This window comes from Peromyscus maniculatus, chromosome 23 (genome assembly GCF_049852395.1).
Source record: "Peromyscus maniculatus bairdii isolate BWxNUB_F1_BW_parent chromosome 23, HU_Pman_BW_mat_3.1, whole genome shotgun sequence".
NCBI classification, from domain to species: Eukaryota; Metazoa; Chordata; class Mammalia; order Rodentia; family Cricetidae; genus Peromyscus; species Peromyscus maniculatus.
This window is the reverse complement of record NC_134874.1, coordinates 44231945-44251340: the sequence shown is the minus strand read 5'-3', so window position 1 is coordinate 44251340 and position 19396 is coordinate 44231945. Positions and strand designations below refer to the sequence as shown.

At 52.3% G+C, this 19396-nt stretch overlaps 1 protein-coding gene across 1 annotated transcript in view; it reads left to right on the top strand.

Moving 5' to 3' along the window:
• The window catches only part of Card11 (caspase recruitment domain family member 11), a 75481-nt gene extending 60731 nt beyond the window's left edge, over positions 1–14750 (top strand). Inside the window, exons 17-25 of the mRNA XM_016009024.3 lie at positions 136–262; positions 2027–2267; positions 3559–3655; positions 4083–4178; positions 5739–5874; positions 8439–8618; positions 9867–9991; positions 13256–13371; positions 14181–14750. Of these exons, the coding sequence (XP_015864510.1) occupies positions 136–262; positions 2027–2267; positions 3559–3655; positions 4083–4178; positions 5739–5874; positions 8439–8618; positions 9867–9991; positions 13256–13371; positions 14181–14385 (1323 nt within the window). The 3' untranslated portion in view covers positions 14386–14750. The remainder of the gene's footprint in view (positions 1–135; positions 263–2026; positions 2268–3558; positions 3656–4082; positions 4179–5738; positions 5875–8438; positions 8619–9866; positions 9992–13255; positions 13372–14180) is intronic.
• The last annotated feature ends 4646 nt before the right edge of the window (positions 14751–19396 follow it).

The following is a 19396-nucleotide window of genomic DNA, read 5'->3' as shown; positions in this document are numbered from 1 at the left end:
ACACACACACACACACTGCATGAGATGATGCCCTGTGTCTGGAAGAAGGATGCTCCCATGGGAAGCAGCCTTAGCCCCATCAAGCTGCCCATCTGCAGAGCCTAAGAAGACAAACAGCTTGTTTTTGCTCTGTAGCTGGAGGGCTGCATCCGAGGTGAAAGGCAGAGCGTTCCATTGGATGCTTGCACAAAGGAAGAAGCCCGCTGGACCATCCAGAGGTGTAGTGGTCCCATCACCCTGCACTACAAGGTCAACAATGAAGGTAAAGCCTGGATCAGACCTGGTCCACCAAGAAGTAGGGTAGAGGACTCAAACCCTGAGCCTCCCCTTGCTTCTCTGTGCCCGGTGAGGGATGAGCCCTGTGTCACCCCAACCAAGTCCACAAACCTCCTGGGGAGCCCGGGGAGCCCCTCTGCCTGCGCGGGTGGCATCTGTGAGACTGAGCCAAGCCAGGCCGCGGAAGCACATCCGGGCCCCTAACAGGCAGCCCTGCCTCCCCGCCTGGCCCAGCCCCGCCCCCTCCTGGCAGCCCTTCTGCCGGGTGATGACTTGGATTCTCATTCTCACCTCTGGGTTTTCCTGCGTGATTGCCTCTGCAGCTGAGTCTTATTTTTAACCACAGTAATCATGAATATTTGAGCAGAGCATAAATAGCCCAGCCCGCTTCTCCAAGCCGCCCTCCTGCCCCTTCCCAGCAGCACCGTGGTGCAAAACGCAGTCACCCCCACTCAAGGGAAACGCTCCTACCAGCTCCTGAGGCTGGACTTCCGAGCCCCTCCCCCACCACACACAAATAAATAAATAAATAAATAAATAAATAAATAAATAAATAAATAAATAAATAAATAAATAAATAAATAAATAAATAGGGAACACTTTGACCTCTGGGTCACAGGACTGCAAAGTGAGTTGCGCCCCCTAGAGGTGAATGAACAGCATAGAAATCCATCCAGAGAGGATTTCTGGGAGAGGCCCCTAGCCCCAGAGCACAGCCCAGACTCAAGGATGCTGTAGGGTATGAGGGAGGCTGACCCACCGCTGGGCTAAGCTAGGGCACCCCTGAAAGACCTAATATAGGATCTCTGTTTCTCCATGCCAACCCGGCTGCCTAGGATGTCCTTTGGCTATGCGTAACCTACTAGGAGCCTGCTTGTTACAGCTCCCATTTTGACACACCCCCTCTGACACAGGGGTTGCTTTGGAGGTAAATTATAGACGTATACCACAGGCATTCACTGACAGCTTGCAGAATTTATTAGATTCCTGCTGTAAGCCCTCAATGCCTCCAAAGTTATTTGCAATTTTTTACTCAAAAGACCAGTAATATTTGGCTTTAATAGCGTGTGCAACAGTCTTATTAACCTAGAAATGCATTTGGCAGTAGCTACTAGGGCTTCCACACAGATTCACAATGGCCTGGTGACACAACTTCTCTATGCATATCCAAGAAAAATGAGTCCATCCATTCACCAAAAATAATTGGAGTGACTCGCAGCAGCATGGAATACTATAAAGCAATGAAAAGGAATGTGTCTCCGTGCTGTGTCTTACAAACGTAATGTCGTGCAGTAGCAGCCAGAAGCATGGGCGCTCATGGTCCTTGTTTCCATTTGTGCAACATGAGGTAGAGCTAGCTAGGGCAAGTGCAACCAAGATAAACTTAGCCTGAGAGAGCCTGACCGCAGGGTTCAGCGTAGGAGCTCAGGGTAGGAGCTTATCCGCACATATGCGTTTGTGAAAATTCATTGACTTGAAGGATGTGTATAGCCTACTGCAGGCTAAGTACCTGTGGGCAAGCTCCTTGCAATGGTGGAGAAGGCCTGGAGACCACAATACAGATGTTGGTAAATTAAACATTGTGGCAAGGCACAAATTTATACTCCAAACTTCCTGGGAGCCCAGATGAAAAGGGACCCTCACAGATGACATGGCTGCCCATTCACAAGGAGGAAGACAGGCACACAGATGAAGATGGAGATGACGTCATCTCCAGGGTGCTTGAGTGTTTGGATCGTGCCCCCCTCAGGATACCGGAAGCTGCTGAAGGAGATGGAGGATGGTGTGATCACATCAGGAGACTCCTTCTATATTCGCCTGAACCTGAACATCTCCAGCCAGCTGGATGCCTGCTCCATGTCCCTGAAGTGTGATGATGTGGTGCATGTCCTGGACACCATGTACCAGGACAGGCATGAGTGGCTATGTGCACGAGTTGACCCCTTCACCGACCAAGACCTGGACATGGGCACCATCCCTAGCTACAGCCGGTGAGTAGCGGGGGCCTATGAGACCATCCCAGGTCCAGCAGGCCCCTCAGCCTGAGGAACTGGAAGATACTGGCACCTCTTTCTGTAGAAGGCATCCTTACCCTAGCAAGGATAGCACTGTGTCCCCACAAAGGCTCCTAGCACCCTCATTCTGTGCAGGGACCACCAGACATGCTGTAGAGCCCTCTACCTGGAGCCACACCCCAGCCCCTCACTGGGGGATTCTAGGCAGGTGCTCTACCACTGAGCCACATCCCAGCCCCTCACTGGGGGATTCTAGGCAGGGGCTCTACCACTGAGCCACACCCCAGCCCCTCACTGGGGGATTCTAGGCAGGTGCTCTACCACTGAGCCACACCCCAGCCCCTCACTGGGGGAGTCTAGGCAGGGGCTCTGCCACTGAGCCACACCCCAGCCCCTCACTGGGGGATTCTAGGCAGGTGCTCTACCACTGAGCCACACCCCCGCCCCTCACTGGGGGATTCTAGGCAGGGGCTCTACCACTGAGTCACACCCCAGCCCCTCACTGGGGGATTCTAGGCAGGTGTTCTACCACTGAGCCACACCTCAACCCCTCACTGGGGGATTCTAGGCAGGGGCTCTACCACTGAGCCACACCCCAGCCCCTCACTGGGGGATTCTAGGCAGGTGCTCTACCACTGAGCCACACCCCAGCCCCTCACTGGGGGATTCTAGGCTCTACCACTGAAGCTTCATCCCCGTTTTTTTGTTTTGTTTTGTTTTGTTTTTACTTTGCAATATAATCTGAGTTGTCCAGCCTGGAGTTGAACTTGCAGCCCTCCTGTCCCCAGCCCTTCCCCTCCTAGGACAATGGGCACAACAGTCACACCTGGCCTTTTCTTTCTATCGGAGGTTCAGGGTGGGGGGAGGGGATGGACCCCAGAGCCCTGGAGCATGTTGGACAAAAACTCTGTCTTTGAGCTGTGCCCCTTTAGTCGTTTGTTTTTTGTTTTTTTTTTTTTTTTTATCATCCTGGGCTGAACCCCAGCAGGTCTCAGGGTTATTTGGGTGCCTATACTTCCACAAAGTGACACCTGCACTTCTGGGCCCTTGCTGCTGCTTGGCCAGTCACAGGCAAGTGGATCTTGGCCAGTCAGATGGTCCATGGAGAAACCCAGGTGCAAGGACACGACCCCCAAAGCTAGTCTGCAGACACTGTACCCCAACCCCAGTGGGAGCCTGGCGTTGCACAGTGATTCCTGAAGCCCAGTTCCTCGCGACTGTGGGGACCAGTTCTGACCCTGAAGTTGCTCCCATGTCCACTCCCCAGGGCTCAACAGCTTCTCCTAGTGAAGCTCCAGCGACTGGTTCACAGGGGCAGCCGGGAGGAGGCGGACAGTGCTCACCACACCCTGCGCAGCCTCCGGGTAGGTATGCACAAACACACACACACACACACACACACACACACACACACACACACACACACACCAGTGGAGTGGGGGGGTGGGGGGCCTTGCAGCTGCCCTCTTCTTCTCTACATGTAAGAAGCAGGAGCCTGCTCATCGGGAAGATGCATTGCAGGGCATTTGGTCCTTTGGGAAGGGGGACTCCCATGAGCCCTGCCTGCTGTAACTTAGGAGACTCAAATGCATCTCACCCCATCCTACTCTGGTCTCAGATACAAGCAGGTGTTTTCTCCTAGCCACTGCTGCTGCCCAGCTGTGGGTCTTTGATGTTGCACCTTGACACTCAAGCAGGAGGGGACTTGGGGACAGGTGTCCCTCTCTCTACAGCAGGCTCACACTCAGGAGTCCCTTGCTTAGCTCGGGCTGATTGACAAACTCATTTCAGAACACCCTGCAGCCCGAAGAGACACTTTCAACCAGTGACCCTCGGGTCAGCCCCCGCCTCTCCAGAGCGAGTTTCTTCTTTGGCCAGCTCCTCCAGGTAAGGCTGGTGATCGAAAGCCCGCTGACTTTTCTAGTGCAGTTTGCCAGGCCTTCGCCCTCTACCTACCAGGAAGAGATGCCAGTATGGAAATAACAAGTCTTTGTATTCCCGCGCCTCTGGTGACATCTCACAGCGCCTGGTTTCTTCCGTCCCATTTTATCCTCACAGTGACAGGTCTGTAGACAGACTCCACGCCTGCTGGAAGCCAGTCTCACTTTCATAAAAGATTTGAAGAAACTTCAGGCCAAAAGAGCTTCGACAACTCAGCTGCTAAAATATGATAGAAAAATCAGATGTGCTGTAGCAGGAAGGGAAAACGAGCCCTCCAGATATTTAGGCCAGTTTACTTCCTCTGAAGGAGCATTAAACTTCCCTGAGCATCCCAGCAGCCAAGAAGATAAGGGAAACCCAACAGGTTCCTTGAATTTTGCCAGTCTGTAGAAACAGTTTAGCTCTTTAGGACTGGGAAAAAAAAGTTTTCCTCCTTGTACTTAATTTCAAAAGAAAAAAATATTTTAGGAGTGGATAACACAAGGACCAACAACAAGCCTGATGTGTGAGTCCATATAGATACAGATTCAGTCTCTATAGCCAGTCCTGTACTGATAGTTGAGAGAGATAAAGAACCTGAGTGTGCAGCCCAGAAGCGCATTTTCTGCATGGATGCAGCATTAATAAGACTCCGATGCAGCAAGTGCAGCAAGAAATAGCCAGCACCTTTACCCCCAAACCCAGATAGATATAATTATGTGACAGAGACAGACAGATGGGAGAGGACCCTGCAGCGCGTGAGACCTTCTGAAGCCAGGGCCATCTGCCATGACACTGTTAAGCCAATGTGTCAAGCTGAGTTTCATCCAAAGACTCAAGGCTAAGATAAGGGTGTGACTCGGTTGTTAAAATGCCTGCCTACCGTGCATGGAGCCTTAGGTTCCATTCCCAGCACCACATGGAGCATACTTGTAATCCCAGCGCTCAGGAAGTGGAGGCAGGGGGATCCGAAGTTCAAGGTCCTTCTGGGCTGCGTATTGAGTTTGAGGCCAGCCTGGGCTACATGAGACCCTGTCTCAAAAAATATATAAAAATAAAAGCATGCGAGTGGTGCACACTAGCAGTGGGCAGGCTGCTGGCTCTTCTGTAGAAGGAAGCAGGAGAGACTTGAAGGTGCCCGGGGGGCATTGTGGGAACCTGAACTCTGTTCCAGAGAAGTGTCTATGAACTGTGTGAGGGAGCCATGTTCCTTGAATACAGAAGGTCATGGAGCAGTGTCGGGGAGTTGGAGGTTTCCAGCACGTATGGAGCCCAGGGCTGCCAGCCACGGTCCTCACCGGCTAGAATAGTAGCTGCAAGTGGTGTCTTTGTGCGACGGTAGCTAGAGTGTCCCAGAGTCTCATGCAGGCTCTTTACAGCAGAGGTGACCTGGCCTGGGCCCCCAGAGTAGAGTCAAGGTTTGAACAAAGGCCGGGCTGGTTTTGTCTGCCTGGTGCAGCTCAATCTGAATCTCAATTCAAGAGAATTCTGTCGCCCCGCCCTCCTGCCCCACCCTCCTCTCCACAGTTCGTCAGCCGGTCAGAAAACAAGTACAAACGAATGAACAGCAACGAGCGTGTGAGAATCATCTCTGGGAGCCCCCTGGGGAGCCTCTCCCGGTCCTCGCTGGATGCCACCAAACTCCTGACCGAGAAGCATGAAGGTGCGTGAGGACCTCCCGGCCCCTCCCCACAGCCCAGCAGGGGCACATCTGGGCTGGCCTTGCAGGGCACACTCCAACCTTAAATGAAGCCCTCTGATGAGCTTAAGCCACAGAATGAACAGGCGAGGAAGGGGGCTGAAGAAATGGCCCTGTCTGTGAAGTACTTGACCCAGAATCATTATGGTTTGTGCTTACAATCCCAGCACAGGGAAGGCAGAGGCAGGAGGCTACCTGGAGTTCACTGGCCAGCCATTCTGGCCATTGATGAGCCATCCTGGTTGAATGAGAGACCCTGTCTCAAAAAATAGAGAGTGATGGAGAAAGACAGCCAATGAGATACCCAATATCTACTTCTGGCCTGTGTACTCAAGTGCATGTATACACACACACACACACACACACACACACACACACACACACACACACACACACATTGTGTGTGTGGGGGGACCATAGTAGCACACATCTGTAATCCCAGGATTTAGTTAGCTGAGGCAGGAGAATTGCCATGAGTTGAGGCCAGCTTGGGGTACATAGTGAGACCCTAGCTCAAACAAAATCAAACAAAGGGACAAAAGGATACATGAGAAGAGTCACCCAACCCTGACATCCCATCAGATTTGTCATCTTGCTGTCCCTCACGACTCCCCGGGGTGATATCCTCACCCAGCTCTGGCTGCCTGACACCTGTCATTGTCCCTGTAAGCCCAGGTGCCCACATTGATGGAAGCCATTTGCCAAGACCTACTTACTTACTGATTTCCCTCCCCGCTGAGCACCTTTTTCACTTATCTAGCTGGTAAAAAGCCACCCAGGGCCCTGCCCCTGGATGATGCTGAGCCAGCTCCTGCCTGCACCCCCTACCCCATCTAGGCTGGGCTGTCTTGGAGACAGGGAGACAGACCCCAAGTATGGATGACCAGGGAGACCCCTTTGTACCCATGCTGGGTACAAAGCCAGGGACAAAGGAACAGGGACAGAGCCCTGGCTCTGGGAAATGGATCCCTAGATGCCTGGAGCTGACCTTAATAGATCCCCTAGCCTTGGGAATCAGGGGAACAGAGGACTGTGCCTTCCATGAAAGACCCCAAAGCTTTGCCCTGTGGCCTGCCATCTTGCCACGTGGTCCTCTCTGCCACCCCATACCCCTCCTGCATTCACCCATTTGTCTGCCTGAACCACCACATTGCAGGATGTTCTGGGGAAGTCCCCATCTATTCACACCAGACAGAGAGAGCACCACCAGCCAAAGGAGCAAGTCCAGCCAGATCTGCTGTGGTGAGCCAGTGAGTTTATTGGGGCTGGTCACAGGAGCATGGGCGACTCAGGCCACTGCATCTTCAGAAAGGTCCCACCACAGCACGGGCGATGATTCACAAAAGTGGCCTCCCTGGAGCTCCCTGCACAATTTGAAGACAGCTCCACTGAAGAGTCTAGCCCCCCAACAATTGTTGACTGCCTCTGTAACCTCAGAGGGGGCTCGCATATGCACTCATATAGAGGCCACTCAGGTATTGTTATTTAGTCACCATCTACCTTACTGGGGTTTTTTGTTGTTGTTTTGGTTACAATTTTTGTGTGCACCTGTTCTTGCCACATGAGTGCAGTACCCACAGAGACCAGAAGAGGGCGATGAACCCTCTGGAACTGTAGTTACAGGGAGCTAACCTGAGGTGGGTGCTGAGATTTGAACTCAGTCATCTGCAAGAGCAGCAACTACTCTTATTTTTTTTTTATTTTTATATGCATTGATGTTTGACATGCATGTTTTTGTGAGGGAGTCAGATCCCCTGGAACTTGAATTACAAACAGTTGTGAGCTGCTATATGGGTACTGGGAATTGAACCCAGGTCCTCAGAAAGAGCAGCTGAGCCATCTCTCCAGCCCCCAGCAAGTGCTCTTAACTGGTGAGGCGTCTCTTCAGCCCCCCCGCATCTTGTTTTTGAGAGACGCTCTCTCATTGGCCTGGTGGCCCGGATGAGCCTCGACTGACTGACCAGCAAGCTCCCTGGGGACCCAATCCACCTATCTCTGCCTCCCCAGATCTGGAATTGTAAGCACACACACTACAGGATGTTTACATGGCTTCTGGAGATGAGCGCAGGTCTTCACACACTTTCACAGCACATGCTGTGCCCCCTGAGCCAGCCCCATCCCCTCAGTTCTGCAGGTTTCTGAATCCCCTGAGTTGTAAGTTTCTGGTGAGCCCTATGGGCCCCATCAGGAGCGAACATTTCGATCAAGAAGGCTACCACTGCGTAGCTGGCTCTACTCCTGGTCACAAGCCACAGTCCTATTCTAAAAAGCTGTCCTTGGTCTACTGAGGTGGCCCATACTTCAGGACACATTAGGGTTCCTGTGTGTCTGTGTGTTTTCCCCACAGCCCCCTCAGAGGCACTCCAAGGTGCCCAGAGTAGCTCCAAGATACCCATGTCCCTTCCCCCATCACCAGAGGCCTCCAGGCTCCATGGGGCCATGAGGGTGGCCAGGGCCTCCATACCCTAACCGTGCCCTGGTTTGAATGGGGTGGACTCTGACAGCCCACGGCTTCTTTTCTCCACCAGAACTGGACCCTGAGAATGAGCTCAGCCGGAACCTCACCCTGATCCCCTACAGCCTGGTGAGCGCCTTCCACTGTGAGCGCCGCCGACCGGTGCTCTTCACTCCCACCATGCTGGCCAAGACATTGGTGCAGAAGCTGCTCAATTCGGGGGGTGCCATGGAGTTCACCATCTGCAAGTCAGGTGAGCACAACCAGATGGCAGGCAGAGGGACACAGGCCTCTGGAGCCCATCAATAGGGTGACTCAACCTCCTCCCCTAATTCTCCCCTCCCCTCTCCTCCATTGCCCCTCCTCCTCTTCCTCCATCTGTGCCTGCCTACCCCCCCCCCACTCCTCCTCAGTGTTCTCACACTGTACCCACTAAGTCACTTCCTAATGATCTGTAACCCACATACTTCTCTCCAGCTAGGCCACAGCTCCTTCAGTGCAAATGCATGTTTTAACACATTTTTAATCCTAATGCTTGACCATGAGCAAGATCCTGTGGGTGGTGGGGAGACAGAGAGATGGGTGGGTGGGTAGATAGATGTGTGGACAGATAAGTAAGTGGGTAGATAGACAAGTGAGTGGGTGGGTAGGTGGTCAGATAGATGAGTAGGTAGTAGATGGGTTGGTAAATGGGTAGGGAAATGGATGGATGGATGGATGGATGGATGGATGGATGGATGGATGGATGGATGGATGATAAATGGAAATGAGTAGTAGGTAGAAGAGTGATGCATGCCAGGAAGATGGGTAAATGGGTGGATGGTAGATGATGAAAACATAGATGATGGATGGATGAATGGATGGATGGATGGATGGATGGATGGATGGATGGATGGATGGATGTTGGACTGATGGGTGGATAGGGATCTGTAGTAGGTAGATGGATGGTAGACACTGGGAGATGGGTGAATGAGCGAATGGATGGACAGGAGGATGATGAATGGTTGGATGGGTAGATGCTGAATGGATGGATGGTATATGGATGGATGGTGAGTAGATGAACGGATAGTGAATAACTGGAAAATGGATGGGTGGGTTGATGATAGATGAGTGGATGGGTTGATGATGGATGGGCAGATGGGAGGGATGGATAGAGGATGAATGGATGAATGAATGGATAGGTATGTAGAGCTGGTTCTATAGGTGAGATTTATGGTTGAACTGGACTCCGTGTTGACCACAACACCGGAGCTACTTTGTCCAGTAACACTCACAGCTGAAAAGCCAGAGCACGAGTGTTCACTAAGTCCCTGCTGCATGGTCTAGCATGAAGAGCATGAACCATGGCCTTGATCCCACCCTCAAGGAGCTTCCCCATCTAGTAGAGAAGATGAGGTTCCATTTAACCACAGTGGGAAAGGACCAGGTAGATATCAAATTAGGTGCACCCAGGAGGGGACAGGTAGGGCCTGGAAGGAATGACCAACTCCCCTCTCTGCAGATATCGTCACAAGAGATGAGTTCCTCCGGAAGCAGAAGACTGAGACCATCATCTACTCCCGGGAAAAGAACCCCAACACCTTTGAGTGCATCGTCCCTGCCAACATTGAGGCTGTGGCAGCCAAGGTGAGGAACACTGGGTACCAGCCAGGCTGAGACCCCACCCAACCATCTCTGTGAAGTGCTGGGTTATGGGCAAGAGTGGGTGGCCACAGGTATGGCCATTGTTTCTCTCTACTCAGGCCCCAGATCACTCTCTTCCTCTGCTCTTTGTCCTCAGGTCTCTGATGTGGGCTTGTGTTTTGAAACCCTCTGCTGTTTTCTGTTTCTGCCAATGGCCTGGTGTTGGCTCATGTCAGCTAAGGGTGTGTGTGTGTGTGTGTGTGTGTGTGTGTGTGTGTGTGTGTGTGTTAGAGAGAGGGGGGAGGAGGAAGGGAGGGATGGGTGGGAAGGGAGGGGGAGAGGGGAAAAGGAGGAAGGGAGAGAGAGAGAGAGAGAGAGAGAGAGAGAGAGAGAGAGAGAGAGAGAGAGAGAAGGGTGTACCAGGATGAGACAGAAGCACATTCTACTTTGCTTTCTGTTGCTAAGATAAAGACCATGAAACAAAAGCAACTTGGGGAGGAAAAGGTTGATTTTATCTTACAGCTCTCAGGTCATGCTCCATCACTAAAGGAAGTTAGCGCAGGAACTCCAGGCAAGAACCTAGAGGCAGGAAGTGAAACAGAAGCCATGGAAGAACACTGCTTACCAGCTTGCACCTCATGGCTTGCTCAGCCTTCTTTCTTATACCCAAGACCACCTGCTTAGGGATGACACCAGCCACAGTGGGCTGGGCCCTTCCACACCAATCACTAATCAAGAAAATGCCCACAGATTTGCTTTGCAGGCAATCTGATGAAGGCAATTCCTGGAGTGAGGCTCCCTCTGCCCAGGTTAGTGCATGTCAAGTTGACAACAAATAAATAAATAAATAAATAAATAAATAAACAGCACAGCATGGGTGTCAGGTGTCACATCCACTCAACCGTGGGAAAGAGAAGCAGTAGAAGAGTCACAGACAGCCACCCAGGATGTCACAGTGTGCGAGTCAGATTCCTCTGGAGCTAGACGAGGTGACCCCGAGTGACCCTAACCAGACATGATGATGCTGATCAGCTGTAAAGCATGGAGTTCTTCCTTGCTCTGAGGCTTGAGAGTCATGGCAGGGGAGAGGACAGCACCCTTGGGGGTAGCAGGAGCCAGTAACCTGGCTGCCATACATCTGGCTGGTCACGTATACACCCTCCTCGTGTGTCATTGACATGTACAGATGAAGGCAGAGCCAACCTTTTTGGTCAGACTGAAGGCAGCATGCAGGTGTGTTCATGTGTGAGAAAATGCATGTGTATATGTGTACGTGTGTGTCAAGATCAGAGGACATCCTTGGGGGTCATTCCTCAGGCACCAGCCACTGAGGTGATGGCTAAGTTGGTTAATTACAGCCAGGCAAGAATGAGGAGCTGAGTGCAATCCTTAGGACCCACCTGAAGATCCAAGCATGGTGGCCTGGACTGGAATCCCAGCACTAGGAAGGGAGACAGGAGGTGCTGGCTAGTTTTATGTCAACTTGACACAAGCTAGAGTTATCTGAAAGGAGGGAACCACAGTTGAGAAAATGCCTCCAGAAGATCCAGCAGTAGGGCGCTTTCTTAGTGATTGATAGAGAAGTGCCCAGCCCATGGTAGGTGATGCCATCCCTAGGCTGGTGGTCCTGGGTTCTATAAGAAAGCAGGCTGAGCAAGCCATGGGAGCAAGCCAGTAAGCAGGACCCTCCATGGCCTCTGCATCAGCTCCTGCCTCCAGGTTCCTGCCCTGCTTGAGTTCCTGTTCTGACTTCCTTCAGTGATAGATGGACTATGGATGTGGAAGTGAAAGCCAAATAAACCCTTCCCCCTGAGTTGCATTGGGCATGGTGTTTCATCACAGCAACAGTCACCACAACTAAGACAGGCGGATTCCTGAGGTTCACTCACCAGCACTAGTCAGCTTAAGCAAATCATGAGCCCCAGGCCAAGAGAAAGACTGTCTCAAAAGAAACAAGGAGCCTGCCTGCCCCTGAGCAAGGTGACACTATGGTTGACTCCTCTTGCCTTGGATCCACATCCACACACAAACACACACAACATCTGAGCCGATATATATATATTCTGTTTCTTGTTTGCCTGGGGTTTTGTTAAGGTATTTTTTTTGTTTAAGTGTGTGTGCATGTTTGTGTGTGTGTGTGTGTGTGTGTGTGTGTATCTGTGTGTGTATCTGTGTGTGTGTGTGTGTGTGTGTGTTCGTACAGTGTGACTGCAGTGCCCACAGAGGTCAGAAGAGAACATCACATCCCCTGGAGCTAGAGTTCCCAGTGGTTGTGAGCTGTCACGTGGGTGCTGGGATCTGAACTCAGGTCCTCTCGAAGAGCTGCAAATACTCTTAACCACTGGACCATCTCTCCAGCCTTTGTTTACTTGTTTTTTAGATACCCTCTCACTATGTAGCCCAGGCTGCCCTCCAATCACTATCCTCCTGACTCTGCTTCCCAAGTGCTAAGATCACAGGTGTGTACCACCACACCTGGCTTTTTATATTCTTTTTTTTAAAATATTTATTTATTATGTATACAGCATATATGACTGCAGGCCAGAAGAGAGCACCAGATCTTGTTACAGATGGCTGTGAGCCACCATGTGGTTGCTGGGAATTGAACTCAGGACCTTTGGAAGAGCAGTCAGTGCTCTTAACCTCTGAGCCATCTCTCCAGCCCAACTTTTTATATTGTTTATATTTCTTTCTTTCTCTTTTTAATTTTGGCACTAAGTCTTACTATGTAGTCTAGTCAAACTCATGACGCTCCTGCCTCACCCTCCCAAGGGCTGGAACTCCAGGCACACACACCCATGCCCAGCTTTCTATGTTCTTTTTATCGTTTAGTTTGGCTTGGTCTTTTAGATAGGTCTCACCATGTCGCCCAGGCTGACCTAAAATTCTCAATCCTCCTGCCTCAGCCTCCTCTAGGGCTTGATGCCTCTGCCTCAGCCAAGTGGGACTCGTTCCTTTCCACAAACAGCAAGCTCCTGGTTAAGCAGGAGCCGCAAGGTCCCTCCAGCCAGCCACCCTTCCTGACATTTTCTGTTCTCTTACCCAATACCGGGAGCAACCTGGAAGACTGGGGGTGGGGGACGAGTGTTCATTGCAAGCCCGCCTTGGGCTGGACCTGGACTGGGGATGCCACTGGGCTCAGCAGAGTTGAACAGTGTCCAGAGGTGTGGAAGTTCCCTAGCTCAGCCTGGCGCCCAGGCTTGGCCTGGCACCCTCAAGGGGAGATAACGTGGGTGCCACTGCTGACAGTGACTGCTGTACTTACAGAACAAACACTGCCTGCTAGAGGCAGGGATCAGCTGCGTGCGCGACCTGATCAAGTGCAAGGTGTACCCCATCGTGCTGCTCATCCGGGTGAACGAGAAGAACATCAAACGCTTCAGGTAAGGACACCCCAGTTCCCACGCCGGCCCCCCACACCATGCTCTACCCATCCCTTCCAAAATCCTGGGTGCTGAGTCCTGTGACGCTGACCCTAAGCACAGTGCGGGAGATGCTGGGGCATGTATGTAAGAGACAATGGGATGAATGTGGCTGTTGGGTGAGGGTCTGTCAACTTCCTGTCACTGAGATGAAGTACCTGAGAAGGAGGGAAGTGGCCAGATGTGGTGGCACAGGCCACTCGGGAGGATCAAAAGTTGGAGGTCAGCCTGGTAGACTAGTATTCAACCTTGAAAAAGGAGAACATTCTAACATCAGCCATGATAGTGGCACTCAAGGATAGGATACTGTGAAATCAGCCTGGGGACAGATACCACATGGTTCCACTTATAGGAAATCCCTAAAGTATCAGATTCCCAGGGACAGAGAGCAGAATGGTGGGAGCCAGGTACTGAGGAGGATGGATGGGGTGGAGTTTGTGTTTAATGGGGACAGGGTTTCCATTTGGGGTGATGACTTGATTCTGGAATGAAACAGGTTCTCACCACATAGCCCAGGCTAGCCTTGAACTCACACATTAGCCCAAGCTGGCCTTAAACTTAACTTAACACTCTTCAGTAGTGTTAAGCACACTCAGTGCTGTGGTCCCAGCACTCGGGAGGTGGAGGCAGCAGGTATGGGGCATGTGTGGTCCAGTGGCCCCGGCGGGGGCAACTGTGGTATCCAGGCTTCCGTCTCACACCGCGGGCATCAAGCTCCACAGCCTCTCCATGTCTTCCCTTGCCATCTCTCTCTCCCCTCACCCCCACAGGAAGCTGCTACCACGGCCAGAGACGGAGGAGGAATTCCTGCGTGTGTGCAGACTCAAAGAGAAGGAGCTGGAGGCGCTGCCCTGCCTGTACGCCACCGTGGAGGCGGAGATGTGGAGCAGCGTGGAGGAGCTGCTGCGTGTCCTCAAAGACAAGATCGGGGAGGAACAGCGCAAGACCATCTGGGTGGATGAGGACCAGCTATGAGTCCGTCTGAGCCTGAGCCCCTCGCTGGACACAGACATGGGGATCCTGAGCCCCTAGCAACAAAGTCACCGGAAGCCACCTGGTGGAAGGCCAGGGCCCGCTGGCGTGGACAGTGATGAGCCAGCACAGGACACTGAGCCTGGGGCCCAAACCCAGCAGCCCCTCCGAGGCCAGAGCAGCAGTTGAATGTAAATGCATGGGACAGGGACAGATGACTACCCGCAAAGTGCAGGACTCCAACTGCCAGAGTGGCTGGCAGCCCTAGGGGAAGCGCAGAGCATGCGTCCCAGGCAGGCTGGGTCCTGGGAGACAGGGCACCTCCCATGCCATTTTTTTCTCTTGCATTAAATTTTCTCCAGTTCTTCGTTGTTGAGCACATCCTTTGCAGGGGTTCTAATCCCACACCGCCTCACTAGCTGAGGTTCCTTCCAGCGAAGTCCCTAAGGCAGGGATGAGCTCAGGTTTCCCACGTGCACGTATTATCTGACTATAGTCACCAGGATAGTTTCTCAGCTAGGGGTGGGACCTCAGGAGACACTCCCGCCCCTGCAGGTCCCGATAGAACCTTTGTTGGTTTGATCCCCTTATGAATAACCACAGCTGTGAGCTCGGGAGTGCAATGCCCTGTCGTGTCCAGGCGACCGCATTTCACAGCCCCCTCCCGGTGCTCAGACTTTCACAGTCTCTCCACACACACTCACTTAGCATGAGAGGGTTGATGTAGATCGTCTCCGCACTCACCAGTTACCAGTCTCTGCAGTAACCATTGCCCAATGCACACGAGAGCTTCTCCCACCAGGCTTGAGAGCAGCACACTTCTACGGGTGTGTTATGGCAAATATCGTAGGTTGAATTTCCACTGGTTTTGTCACATACTCAAGACACCAATGTCCTCAGCTTTGTTCTAAAAAAAAAAAAAAAAAAAAAAAAAGCAGCCTAGTGCAGCTTCTGCCGTTTTCAAAAGATACCCAAAGTGCAACAACATTAGGAAGTGGGAGTGGACAGCCAGGAAACCCAGTGCGCACAGGTTCTCTCCCTCGTGCCTCGTGACCCATCTCTAGTCTGCCAAGTAGCCGGGCACCTTTCAAATCAACATTCCTGACAGAGCCAGCAAGCGTGAAGCTTCCTTTTTCCAGAACAGCCCAGGGAAACAAGCTAGCCGCTCTGGGTCTGCCAAGGTCCAGCCGCAGCCATTTAAGTCGAGATAAAGCGTCTAGTGAGGAGCGGATGGGCTGAAGGGCCAACACTCCCACCTCGGTAAAGCCTAAAGTGATGGTGAACTTCCTCCAAGCAGAGGCCCGTCGCTCTTCCACTTAGAAGTCTGGCCAAGGGGACAGACGTGACCGGAAAGGAGTTCTCGGATAAAAGGTCTACTGATTTATTTCTATTTATTTATTTAAGTTCGGAAGCCTCAGGCTGGCTGGGCAGAAAAACCAAATGCACTTCTTAGAGTTTGAGGGAGGAGTACAGAGTGAAGATCTGGAAGGGAATGAGTGTCTAGGTGCTCCCTTCCTCCAGGGATGGCCAAGCTCCGGCATGCAAGACTGAGGGCAGATCCAGGGTGACAAGGGCTGAGATGGCAGGGAGGGATGGAAGGAGGTTCCCCACCACCACCCTGCACTCTCTGCATTGACCTCAAGTCCACACAGCCTCAAAGTCCCCAGGCTCCGGGGTCTCATCCTCCCTCACACAGGGCCATGGCAGGCTCTCTGAAAGGAACACTCACATGTAGGCAAAGCCCAGAGCTGCTCAGGAAAGAGGGGGCAGGAGGCAGGAGGAGAGAGAAAGGGGTGCTTTCTGTGCTGTTTGAACACGGAAGTCACGAGTGAGGAGGCAGGTGTTTGCACCCCTACCCTACCCTCACCCCACCCCCACTCCAGGCTGCTTTGAAGCCAGTGCCCGGTTCAAAACCATATTGAAAGTTTCCACACTGGCTGGGTGGCTGGAAGTGACCCTGTATGAGGATTTGTTTTTCTTACATACACTGTCTCAAGTTCACATTTGGCTCTGAGCCCCACCCACCCCCACCTGTCTGGTGAGTGGTGATAAAAGGGGGTGAGGGTAAGGCTGGGAAATTGCACTCACCTCCAGGTATATATCTGAAGGAGAAGGAACCGGAGGAGGGAAGGTAGGAAAGAGAAGAAATAACAAAAGAGAGAGGCAGAGCACTTGCTGGCCAGTGAGCCCCAAGGATCCCTGGGATGGCAAGCCCGTGCATACCTGGCTTGGTGACGTGTGTTCTGGGGATTGAACTCAGGTCCCCAAGCTCATGATCCAAGCACTTTACCAACTGAGGCGTCTCCCGACCTACCAACCCAATTTAAGCAATGAGCCTCTGGGAACTGGCACCATGAAAGCCCATCAAAATGTCATTTTAAGAATGTATTCATTTATTTTAACATTTACCGTGTGTGTGTGTGTGTGTGTGTGTGTGTGTGTGTGTGTGTGTGTGTACCTTGGCACACATGTGGAGACCAGAGGACAGACTGCAGGAGTCTCTTCTTTCCTTCCACCTTGTAGATCTCAGGAATCAAACTCAGGTCATCAGGCTTGAGGACCAGCAACTCTACATGCTGAGCCACCTCTCTGACCTTTAACCTCAGGGTATCACTGCTGACTCTGCCTATGATTTGTCCACCCCATGGCTGGGGGCTTCAGTCAGGGGTGGCTTGGCTGTCACCACTCTTGGGAAGACCCCTCCTGAATCTCTATCCATTACACACACACACACACACACACACACACACACACACACACACACAACAGAGCCTGGAGCACGTCGGCAGCATCGAGTAGCCAAATGTTGCAAGGCCAGGGGCCAGGGTCAGTGCACACACGGCCAGCCCATCATGCCTCCACCACTCCGAGAAGAACCTGGTGTTTGGAAACATTCCAAGCAATGCTTGAGAGCCTGTTGCTGGCAGCCTGTGGACTCAAGGCAGACCAAGGCTAAAGAGCCCAGGGTCCGGGGTCCTTTCTGCTGTCTTACAGAAGTGACCCTGGACATAGCTAGGAGTGAGCTGTTTAGCAACCTAAGCAGTTAGGACTACAGATCCTAAAATCACAACTGGAGCCCAAGGAGTTGGGGATGTGGCTCAGCTGGTAGGGTGCTTGCCTAGCACCCGGGAGATAGAGATAGGAAGATCAGAAGTTTAAGGGCACATCCTGGGTTATATGAGACCCTATCTAACAAAGGAATAAATAAATATTCTAAAAGGACCTTGAGGAACTAAGGGTGCTGCTCAGTGTGTAGAGTGCTTTACGGGCATGAGTCCCTGGGTTTCATCCCCAGCAAAACACACACACACACACACACACACACACACACACACACACACACACAGCACCTCTGAAAGAGCTTGTGTCACCCTGTCCCTAGAGACCCTGGCTGCTCCAAATGAGCAAATGCACAGGCTACGTGTTGTCCTTTCCTGGGATGGAGGTGAAGGGTGCTGTGGTGTGAACAGCTGGGCTGGCCCTGGTTCTCCCGGAGTGAGGGATGCCAGACCCCTTGGCTGCAGTTGACCCTCCCTGGATTGAGGAGGACACCCAAGGGGAGGGAGCACCAGCCCTCCTGAGGCCAGAGTCAGCCCCAACAGTGCTCCCAGCCCAGCAGACACAGGCACTGAAGTTTTCAGAACTCGGAGAACTCGGCTCTGCTGCATTTGGAGCTGAGGTTAATAAGCAGATGTCGCTCGAGGGGAAGGTGGCCTGTGAAACCCGCCCCCGGGCAGCTCCTGCTGGTGCAGACAAACCACAGAAGCCCAAACTAGGGAGGCAGCGTGGGCCCACAGACCTGGAGATGGGGGCTGAGTTGGGGATGGGGGGGCAGGTGGTGGGAAAAAGCTCAGGTGGCTGACTGTTTTCCTGTGTCTGTCAATCTAGCCTCAGTCCTTCATACTTTATTACCGTCACCAGCCTGCAGATTTACAGCTGTTTTCACTGGAATTACCATCCATGAGGCATCTTCCAAGGGCTCTCGTTTCCTTTGCTTTCTTTTTTGGTGCAGAGAGGAGAGAGAGAGAGAGAGAGAGAGAGAGAGAGAGAGAGAGAGAGAGAGAGAGAGAGAGAGAGAGATTGCTAAGGAAGGTTTCTAGCACCCTCTAATGGTGGGAATGGCTTTGCCATGCCCTCCGTGTACCTAGGTGTGTATACATGCTTATTTAGGTATGAACACATGTGAGGATGTTGAGGCACACATGTTTACATGTGTGTCCCAGCACATGCATGTGTATGCACATTTGAATATATGGACATGTGAGAGTGTGGTGTGTGTGTGTGCATGCATGCACATGTGTGTGGCTGTGGACATTCAGATGTTCATTCATGCTAAATTCTGGGGGTCAGATCTGTGGGGGACACATATGAGCACAGTCTCAACATGAATGCCTAGAGGTCCTAACTCTCCTTCAATGGCCTCAGCACCTCCATACTGTGGCAGCAAGCTGTCTCCTGAGCTGAGCAGACCCAGCCTCCAGTGACTGTCCCCCTCAGACCCACTGATCCGCCTTCCAGCCAGAGATGTGGACATCGGGAAGTGGGGAGCATAAAGGGAACCTTGATTTCCTTACCCAGAATTCCGCAATCCTAGATGTCCTCCTCCACAGAGACGTGGCATGACCTGGTCACCCCTTTTGTGCATAGCCTGCTTAAGCAGTGCTAACAGCAGGACAGCCCTTCTGGGCTCCTGACCCTTTCCCACCCCACCCTACCCCAAAGCCCAAGACCCTCAAAGCCATTCCTCAAAATCCTACTGTGGTGGTTGGAATGAAATCACCCCCAGGCGCTCATGGGGAGTGGTATTATTTGAAAGGATTAGGAGGTGTGGCCTTGCTGGAGTAGGTGTGGCCTTACTAGAGGAAGTATGTCACTGAGAGTCAGCTTTGAAGTTTCAGAAGCTCAAACCATGCCCATAGTCTCTCTTCCTGCTGCCTGCGGATCCAGATGTAGAACTCTCAGCTCCTTCCAGAGTTCCACGTCTGCCTATGTGCCACCATGCTTCCCGCCACGA